This window comes from Nestor notabilis, unplaced genomic scaffold, assembly GCF_000696875.1.
Source record: "Nestor notabilis isolate BGI_N333 unplaced genomic scaffold, ASM69687v1 scaffold34239, whole genome shotgun sequence".
NCBI lineage: Eukaryota > Metazoa > Chordata > Aves > Psittaciformes > Psittacidae > Nestor > Nestor notabilis.
Genome location: NW_009942986.1, coordinates 1 through 10330, shown reverse-complemented (window position 1 = coordinate 10330; position 10330 = coordinate 1). Strand labels below are relative to the sequence as shown.

The 10330-nt window shown below is 41.9% G+C and overlaps 1 protein-coding gene across 1 annotated transcript; it reads left to right on the top strand.

Annotated features, from left to right (window-relative positions):
- Positions 1-726: 726 nt before the first annotated feature.
- SLC26A2 (solute carrier family 26 (anion exchanger), member 2) lies at positions 727-4437 on the top strand. The gene is made up of 2 exons (XM_010021658.1): positions 727-1368; positions 2932-4437. Exons 1-2 carry the CDS (start codon positions 727-729, stop codon positions 4435-4437), a joined length of 2148 nt encoding a protein of 715 aa, XP_010019960.1.
- The last annotated feature ends 5893 nt before the right edge of the window (positions 4438-10330 follow it).

Sequence of the window (10330 nt, the reverse complement as noted above, 5' to 3'; positions counted from 1 at the left end):
CGCTCTTTCACAATGAGGCAGTGTGTTTTGAGTGTTAAATGTGCTTGGATATAATCACCTTGTGATTATATCAAATACTAGAGCATTAATATGATTTCCACTTGCGTGTGTTGTTTTGTTCAGATGTAATTTACTTGAAAGCCAGCTTTTAAGAAGCATGAAGAGCATTCTTTGCAATGTTGTTGGCTGAAATAAAGCTGCTGTATAAAGATTGCATCTTCTTGGGTAACAAATCTTTACAATATTTGACAGGTGTAATCACTGCATTTTAAAATACATATAAATGAGATTTAGACCAAGCTGTGCAATGTTAGAAATATACTAATTGTAGTTAACTTTCAGCAACTGAATTAAGTGACTTTTGGACTATAATGAACCCTGTATCTATCTTTGGATAGAACAGATTGCAGATGGTGATTTTTACCAAGGAAGCCTCCCAGAGAGACAGTGCTGCTGCATTCTTTTCTGTTTCACAACATTGCCAGCAGCAGGCTTATTCTAGGGGATATCAGCTTCCCTCCTAGGGAAGGTGATTCCTCGCTTAACAGGGATATAATGGGGAGGCTCTTTGCAAATTTGCTCGGAAATTGCTTTCTCTGGGCTGAACTAAGACTTACAGCCCTTACTTTTTGTAAATACTGTACTCTATTAGAAAGTCTGATGTAGCACATTCATGTATGGTTTAATGCAAACAATCCTTCTTTGTGTTTCTAGGGAGTCCTCGAGATGACAGCAATGGCAGAATTCAACAACATCCATTCAGTGACTGAAATGCCAGAAGGAGATAATCCTAAATGTGGTTTCCATCATGGAATGTTCTTGGAACCCCAAGAGAAGAAGAGGAGCATGAAGGCTCTGGTGGTTAAGCAAGCAAAGAAAACCTGCAGCTGTACTCCAGCCAAAGTTAAAGACTTTGTTTTAAGTTTCTTTCCTGTCTTGCAGTGGCTTCCTAGATACAAACTAAGAGAGTACCTACTGGGAGACATAATGTCTGGTGTGATTGTGGGGGTTTTACTAGTCCCACAGTCAATTGCTTATTCTCTCTTGGCTGGGCAGGAGCCTATTTATGGCCTTTATACATCCTTTTTTGCTGGCATTATTTATTTCATATTTGGAACCTCCCGCCACATCTCAGTTGGCATCTTTGGTGTGATTTGCCTGATGGTGGGACAAGTGGTGGATCGTGAGATGCAGAGAGCTGGCTATGATGCAGAGCCAGCTGCGTTCAGTGCCTTCACAGCTACAGCAGCATATGCAAACACCACCATTTCTCCTGTGAACCGGACATCACGGGAGCTGCTCTGTGATAAAAGCTGCTATGCAATTACAGTGGGAGCCACCATGACCTTCATAGCTGGAGTTTATCAGGTAAGAGGAGGTGGACAAACAGGTATTCTGTGGAAATAGTTTTAATTCTTTAGGTCATTGTCCACATGAACAGACTGCTGGGCTTGCATGTGTCCTTAATCTGCATCCCAGGGGAGTGGACCTACAGGGCACTGGAGGTCTACAGTTACTGTTGTGCAAGAAATTCCTGTTTGTCCTTTCCTTTTTTTAATAGCATTTTGTGCTTGCATTGCTACTCTGTTGGAGACTGTAAGGACCTGCATATAACCATGTGTTGCTCACACATAGTAACTCATCACCTTCCTCATTGTGACCTGAAGCTTATTTTTTTTGCTGGTTTATAGCATAAACCTCCATTTCATTGAACCCAGATGTGGTGTGTCAGCTTTTCATTCCAGACTCCAATTATTTGCCTTCTCTTTATCAAAAAATAGTCTGGACAGTAAAAGATTTTCCTGACAGTAAGAGATTTCTCCAGTTGAATTTTTTTTCTATTTGTGTTTGTGTCTGTAAAACTTTGCTATTTGTCTATTCAAACCAAAACAATACTGTTGTATGAAAAGGATACTACTGAGATGATAAAATATATTTGAAATAGAACTTCTAATTATTACCATATTAAAATACATTCAACAATATTTTACAACTCTGTCTCTACTTAGTCCTGGAATTCACTGCATTTGTTCTTACACTGCTCTCCAGGGTGATAGCTAATCAAACTGTACATAGGTGGGAAAGGAAACATACATGTGACACTAAAACACTTGTTTTGGACACAATCTGGGACTCTTTCTTGAGCTGCATGTTAGAGTTGAGTGATTTCAGCAGTATCCTGGGGCTCCTGGGGTACACTGGATTTTGTGTTTCATCACTGTAGGATGTTTGGAGTTGTGAATTGTGCTTAATATTCTTTGCATGTACAAGTACAATGAAGTTTTTATTTATATGAAGTCAGATTACTTTACCCGAACATTAGACATATTCTGCTTGCTGTCCATTTAACTAGCATTAATAAAAATTAATGACAGGGCACTTAAAATTGTCTGATTTGCATCACAAGAGTTTGCAGCTCATATACTTCCCATGTCAGATGCACCAAACTTTATGCGGTGCAAAGGACAGCTGTTATGCCACAGTCTGTATTTTTATTGCAGCTTACGAGCTCCATCGTAAGACAAAGACAACCAAAAAGGTTTTGGATCTTTGCAGAGTTCACAAAGCTCAGAAGAACTTGAGAGAGAAGTGGCAAAGGTAGCCAGAATTTCAAATGCTTTGCCCCCCCACCCCAGGCTTGCTTTTTTTGCCTGCTAGGGTAATGAGAATTTACAACCAAATTGATGAGCAAACAATAAACACAGGTTCAGGGCATGAAGACCCACCAAAAAGCCTGTTCTGTGTTAGAAATGTATTTCATTCAGGAGCAGCTGAATGCTGGAGGCTGTTTTCTTCATGCTTAGACTATGCCTTGTGCTCCAGGGCTTTGCAGAGTGGGAGATTTTTATCCTCCCTCCCTCCAGAACCCCACAGTGATGACATATCCAAGATCTGCATCTTAATCTGTTGTGTGTGGTTGATTCCTTCCAGGTGGCCATGGGTTTCTTTCAAGTGGGCTTTGTCTCAGTGTACCTCTCCGATTCATTGCTGAGTGGATTTGTCACGGGCGCCTCCTTCACCATCCTGACCTCACAAGCCAAGTATCTCCTGGGTCTAAACATTCCAAGGAGCAGTGGCATTGGCTCCGTCATAGCCACATGGATAAACATCTTCAGGAACATACACAAGACCAACATCTGTGATCTCGTCACCAGCATCTTGTGCTTTCTTGTACTTATCCCAACCAAAGAGCTTAATGAACATTTTAAATCCAGGCTCAAGGCTCCAATACCAGTTGAACTAGTCGTGATTGTGGCAGCTACTCTGGCATCTCACTTCGGGAAGCTGAGAGAGACGTATGGCTCAAGCATTGCCGGACGCATCCCAACTGGGTTTCTGCCACCCCGTCCTCCAGACTGGAACCTGATTCCTAATGTGGCTTTGGATGCTATTCCCTTAGCTATTATTGGCTTTGCCATCACTGTCTCCCTCTCAGAGATGTTTGCCAAGAAGCATGGTTACTCTGTGAAGGCCAACCAGGAAATGTATGCCATTGGCTTCTGCAACATCATTCCCTCTTTCTTCCATTGTTTCATAACAAGTGCAGCTCTTGCCAAGACTCTTGTCAAAGAGTCCACAGGCTGTAGGACACAAGTGTCTGGCATGGTGACTAGCTTGGTAATCCTATTAGTCCTCCTTGTGATTGCACCTTTGTTTTACTCCCTTCAGAAATGTGTCCTTGCTGTCATAACCATTGTAAACCTCAGAGGAGCCTTGCGGAAGTTCAGGGACCTGCCAAGAATGTGGCATTTGAGCAGAGTGGACACAGTGATCTGGCTAGTTACAATGGCAGCCTCAGCACTCATCAGTACTGAGATTGGTCTTTTGGTTGGTGTTTGTTTCTCTATGCTTTGTGTCATTTTCCGAACTCAGAGGCCAGAGGCACCACTGCTTGGTTGGGTGGCAGAGTCCGAGACATACGAATCCCTTTCTGCTTACAAGAACTTGCAAACCAAGCCAGGAATTGTGGTGTTCCGTTTCGAAGCACCCCTCTACTATATCAACAAAGAGTGCTTTAAATCCATCCTGTACAAGCAAACTGGGGTCAACCCAGTCTGGGTGAAAGCAGCAAAGAAAAAGGCAGCAAAAAGAATGCTTAGAGAGAAAGAGGTGAATTCTGGTGGCAACCAGACTGACATCTCCGTGGATTTTGTCTCTGAACCTTTGGAATTTCACACAATAGTGATTGACTGTTGTGCAGTACAGTTTCTGGACACGGCAGGCATACGCACGCTCAAAGAGGTCTGCAAGGACTACAGGGAGATAGAAGTCCAGGTGCTTCTGGCCCAGTGCAATCCTTCAGTGAGGAGTTCCCTGATCCGAGGAGAATTCTTTAAAGAGGGGGAAGACCACCTTCTCTTCCACAGTGTGCACCAAGCTGTGGACTTTGCATTGGGTGCGCAGGGGCACAGTCGAACCAGCGTTTGTAAGAACTAGTTGTGGGAAGGCAGCAAGTTGGAACAAAGCTTGGGAAAGAAATGGTTGTGGGTCTGTATATCTGTGCAATATACATGCACTCAGATAAAAAGAGGCAGGGTGGTTGTTAACATGCTGATTACTGTGCAGTCTGTTTTGATGCTTTAAATTTGCCTGCTGGGTACAGTGATTCATTAGATAGTATTGAATGAAGGCAATTCTTAACTTGATTATGATCAATCTGTTAATCTTAAAGAGTTTTCATATGGTTATTCATCTCATTTTTCTTCTCTTGAACTTCTCATGTCTTGGTTCCCCTCCTAAGTTTTGATCATAAGCCTTGGAGGTCTTTATTGCAAGCCTGTCTCTATGGATGGGATTTTGGACTAGTCTGAGTATCCTGTCCATCTGAATGAGAGGTAACTCATTTCTTGTTGCTCATTCTGGCATTGCTTTTCCATATCACACCCTTATATTTTCTAAGGAATGACTGAGGGGGACTGTTTGCTCTAGTCTGTACTGTAGAGTGATTGATGGATGATTTTATAACATCCCTGAATTTGAGACAGATAAATAAAATCAACAGGTGCATGTAAGAGGCCTTAACGAATGACTCCTAACAACCTGTTGCCTCTAGGGGCTTTGCCATTGTCTCCTGAGACAGCAGGGAATGGTTGTCTCATTTCTACACAGCCCTTTACATGCCATGAAGATTAGCCCCTTCAGCTTCAACTTTTTAATGTTTTTTTTATTCAGAGGTGATTATTTAGAAGTCTGTTTTGTGCTCATGGTCAGTCACTTGTTTTCCCAAGATTTAGAAGCTCTTCAGAATTGCAGACGTTAGATACGGAAAATCTCCAATTCTTGAGTTTCAACAGTAAACAGTCCCTTTTAGCCAGTTTTATGTGCGAGGCAGACAGGATCACAGGCACTAAAACGAAAAGGGCCAAATAGATTATCCAGCATCTGTCCAAATTTGTCCATGTCACACAGACTTCATGTGTGAATGCAGGTTTTATCGACCATAGCCTCCTTTACTCAGGCTCTGTCGTGAGCTTTGTGTAATGGGGATGGACAGGCCAAGAACTACAGCCATTAGAGAAGGAGCTAGAGAAATTCTGTGCTGAACGTTAGTGTAAATAAACCTTTGTACTTTGACTTTAAATTATGCAGAACAGCGAACAGTACCTGTTCTTTGTGCTAAAATACAAAAGCTGGGTAGGAAGAGGTTCTCTTTTCTTACACCGGTAATGCAATTATGAAGGCAGAATTGAGAGATTAACAGCTTAAACTGAGTACCAGCTCTGTGTAGCACACTGGTTTCTCCCAGGTTCTTCACAGTTTTTTAGAAGGGAAAAGTTGCTCTATAAATACAGTATTCTCATCCTTAATCATTCAAAAATTAGTCAGGAATCAAAAAGGAATTAAATGCAATCTGAATTATGAACTGTTGTCTGAATAGAAATATATTTTGAGTTTATTTTTTTTTTCCTCAGGAGCAGTAACTATTCTCTTCTTTCTATGAAAGTTAGTATGTCTGTGACATATCACTTCACTGTAGGAGCTGGGACCTCAAGGATTAGATAGCAGGAAGATGAGTCCCAGGATCTGGCAGCCTCTGTATGTTAAATGAAGTTAGTACATTTTTTCTGGGACATCACAGCAGTGTATAGCAATACGGGGAGAGGCGGTGGGTGGCTGTTGCATATATTGGAAAGGAGTGCATGACTGAGATCTGTGCTTTATGTGTTTTAGAACTGGCAGTGTTAAGGAAACAAATCTCCAGGTATCAGAGAGAAAATGCTAAAGCTTCTGCAGTATTCAAACCCCACAAATATTGTTCTTTCTCAGCCTTAAGGCGTGTTTATACAAGGAAGTGAATCCCAAATAGCTACTGCTGATTTATTTTTTTTTTTTCTTCAGTAATCCTTCATGAACTCTTTTATTCTGGGCTAAGAATCCTTTATGCAGTTTAGGTAATTGTAATTACTGAATTGATACTACCAGAGTGGATTAGCCTAAGCCATATAAAAGCAGTGAGTGTAGTTAATGCCTATGTGCAGATTATGTTTTAATTCCTCACCACACCTGTTTTGCATTGAGTTCCCATTCAGAGCTCCTGGGTTGATGTTGAGAGAGCTGGCACAACCATGGCAGCTCCCACAGCCGGTTGCTGGCTTGGGAAGGGTTTGGCACCATGGCTGCTTTGGCACTGTGCTGGCTGGTGGCAGGGGAGCTGTACAGACCTGTGCACGTGCGTTCAGCTGGTGGCAGTGCTGTGTGCTGGGGGAGTCCCGTTTCAGCAGTTTGTTCACATTACCAGAAAGCATCTCTAGAACTGTGAACAAAAACCTCTACCATTTTTAGACACTGATTATTTTTTTTTTTTAACTAATGTTTTTCAAGAGAGCAGAACATCTTTTCATATCCCTGATGAAAGATTACAGCATAGCCAACAATAAGCAGTGTATGCTGTTGGTGTATGTTCCTGCCGACCTGCAGCTATGTGTTCTCACCCCTTTGCCCCACAGGCATGGGCAGCTGAGAAGGAGAGGAGGAATGAGCAGCTGGCCAGACTTCCTCTGAAGAAGGCCAGTCACGGGTGGCATAGAAGTAAAGTAGAAATGGCTCTGGGTGATCCTTTACACTCACAGTTCCTCTCTCCTGTACTCTTTTAATGCTGCCCACGTGGAGATATTTCGATATGTGGCCCTGCACAGATTTGGGTAGCCAAATTCTGAGAAAGGGAAAACCAGTAATTATTTATTAAAGGATGTTCTTTAAAATCTATTTCTACCTGTGTCAGGAAGGGAGGAATAGCAATGTTGCTTCCAAGAAGTACGCACTTTACACAGCTAGCAGGATGCATACTTGTAGCTCCTGGATATCTGTTTGCATAAAAGCACAATAAAATAGCCATAAATTGATTTTCAAATAATTAATTTAGATTACAGCTGAAAGATGTACTGGAGTGATTTATTGTATTTGGCTTCAGTGCTGTTTCTGCAGCCATGACTGGCAACACAGCCTCCAAATTCCATTCTAAGCAAAATGCAAGAAACCATATTAAAATTCAGCAGCAAAAGCAGCCAGCCAACCAAAAGAACTTCTAAAGTTCTTAAAGGCAACATCCAGAGGTCATAGTATTAATAAGGCTATATTAATGCATAGAGCCCTGGTTAAAATGGAACAGAAATACCATTTTCCAGAGAATTCAGTATAATAGTCCTTTGGAATTAACTGAAGATTTGAGCTTATTATGGCTGAAATATCTTAAAACAGTGGAGTTTCAGCTGGTTTTCTTTTAGGCCTAGAATAATTTGAGACATGAGACTGATTTAAGTCAGCTGGCAAGAAGCACATTTTGCTTGAATATGTTTATGAACCCTTTAGAAATAATCCAATTTCAAATTTAAGAATTAGGGGCCACTGGTTAAAAACTGTTGCCCTCAAGAAATTGTTTTATAAAGGAATTCTGTGCATATACATATACACATATGTGTTACCTATGTATATATGTGGATACACACAGCCTTTGCTGCTGTATGATGGATGCAGCAGCTATATATATCCCTTATACTTCTGTAGTACTGGTGTTCTGCCTTTGACTGTTTTGATTGAACAGTGGAAAAACATATACCAGATTTTATAAGGGGAAATCTGCTGCACCCACTGCCTTCTACACCTTCTTTTATCCCTGCCTCTCAGTCTAATTTGCAATCTAGATCTATAGGAAGAGGGAATCTTGGAACGATTGTGTTTGGGTTTATGCATCTGTCAGCAACAGGAATGTTCATCCCAGGTGCAACCTTCAGAACCCTTGGCCAGAGTGGGAGATGGTGTAAATCAGTTGATCTCCATTCACAGACATTCTAATCAGCAATTATCAGTCTAAATGAAGAATTAAGAGATCATTATCACATTCATTAATGACGACAACACAGCATTATGGAAATTAACACTCATGGTCCCAGCTATACTAAAGACTCCTGAGAAATGTCTTTATTAGTCTCCTGCTAAATGTCAGGCTCTTTTTTTACTGTTATTGCTGCTATAGATAGTGGTCTTGGTTCCTCCTCATGTGGCAGTTACACTAATAAATGTTTTTCTTGTGTGAATGTTTTGACACGGAAACAATTTTCAGACCAATTCATAAACCAGGGAGAGGTAGTGCAGTGGGGCATGTGGTGCTTAGTTTTGGATTTATAATGGCATTGCCAACCTTAGTCTTGTGTGATTTACAAGGAAATTGATTTCCTTGTAAGCTATTGCAGCTCTATCTGTTCCTCCTGAATTCAGTGTGAGACCCACCTCCACCCTCTTGACACTTCTTGCTGTGTTTTGCTGTAAGACTTTGCATAGGATGGACAGTAAATAGAAGAATCATTGCCTTTGTGTGTATTGCTATTACATGTGACTTTCCAGATCTTTTGATGAGGATAAAGCTCCTGAACAGAGTGTGTAAACCAACCTCAAATCTCCACCAGTTCCCCAGATGCTGGGGATGGGAGAAAAAGGGGGCTGTGGGCAGCTGGCAGGGGAGCATTGCTGTGCCTTTCCCCCCATGAGCACACTGGAACCTTAGCCCACTGTTGGGGCTGTGTGAGGGTTTGTGTAGTTGCAGGATTAACAGTGCTGCCCAGAAAGGATGGATAACCTGGAGGTGTCTTTATTGTGGGGCTCCTGCGACACTGTTATACAGCTATGTGCCTTTGTAACGAGTGTAATAATAACACAGGACCTAGTTCCTGCTCAGTGCTGCTGCATGAGTCACTGTCCAGAACTACATATATAAGGTATAGATGTCTCCACTTGCTTCTGTGAGAGATATAGAAGTTGCTGATGCATTTGAAGTGCAGAGGTGAGGTACTTTGGACAGGAAAGCATCCATCCTGCCACATCATGGTTTTAAGGTGGTGAATACCCAGCTGCCTCCCACAGCCTTGTGCTGAGGTTGTCTGTGAACTCTGCCTGTGCCAGGTCCTAGATCTAGGTCTTACATGGTGGGGTCCATATTTTCTGTGGCCAAACCTCCCTTGAGAAGACCATCAACACTGCATGTCTCCTTGGGCCCAGTTCCCTCCACCTTTTCACCCAAGGGCTGTGCCAGCTTGCTGTTCCCCATCGTGCTTTGGCTACCTGCTATCATCTCCAGTGCTGCTGGTGCAAAGAGCATTTAAACAACTTAAAGACACGTCACCCACATGTGTCTACTTTGAAAACAGTGCAGGAACACCTATGCTGTCCCTGCAGCTGGGCACACTGGTCAGCACTGTCCTTAACCTCCCAGCACAGTGAGGAGCATGGCTGGGCTGGAAGAAGATCATAGAAACTGGAACAAGAGGAAACCTTTAAGCTGAGGGTGAAACTCTTCAGGCATATAGTTTGTTTTAGGGCATTATCTTATGTTGTGGTTTTTTTTTTTCACATGCTTTGGAAAGGTGATTATGTGATTAAGGTGATTTATGTTTTTTTACTAACATGGCTAAGCTAATGAAGCTGTGACATACATCTGCTGCTCATGTGCTTTGTATCTGTGTAGCTTAGTTTGCTTTGCTGAGTCTTCATGTAGGATACTGTTGTGGGACTTCAATATTGATGGAACTGTCCACACTAGAAGGGGTTTGCACTTTTACTTTGCTGGCATAGCTAAAAGGAGCCATATCATTAGTGCAGACTTTGCACTGTGAATGACCTTGTTAAGTCCCAAGAATGACTTGCACTTGGTTATCATGTTGGTAAGCCTTTGTAGGATCAGCTGCTCATGTGAAAAACTACCTGATCTTTTACTTTCAGTCAGATCCTACCTGAAGCAGAAATAATTCTGAGTCTTGCTTTTTCTTTTGAGATTGTTACAGTGCTAAAAGTGAGGCCTCTGGTTAGGTAAAATGGTAGATATTTTTATTTTTATATA

Coding starts and splice junctions, on each gene's coding strand:
- SLC26A2 (XM_010021658.1), top strand. CDS start 727: ATGACAGCAATGGCAGAATTCAACAACATCCATTCAGTGACTGAAATG. Junction 1,369..2,931: donor TCATAGCTGGAGTTTATCAG/GTAAGAGGAGGT, acceptor GATTCCTTCCAG/GTGGCCATGGGTTTCTTTCA.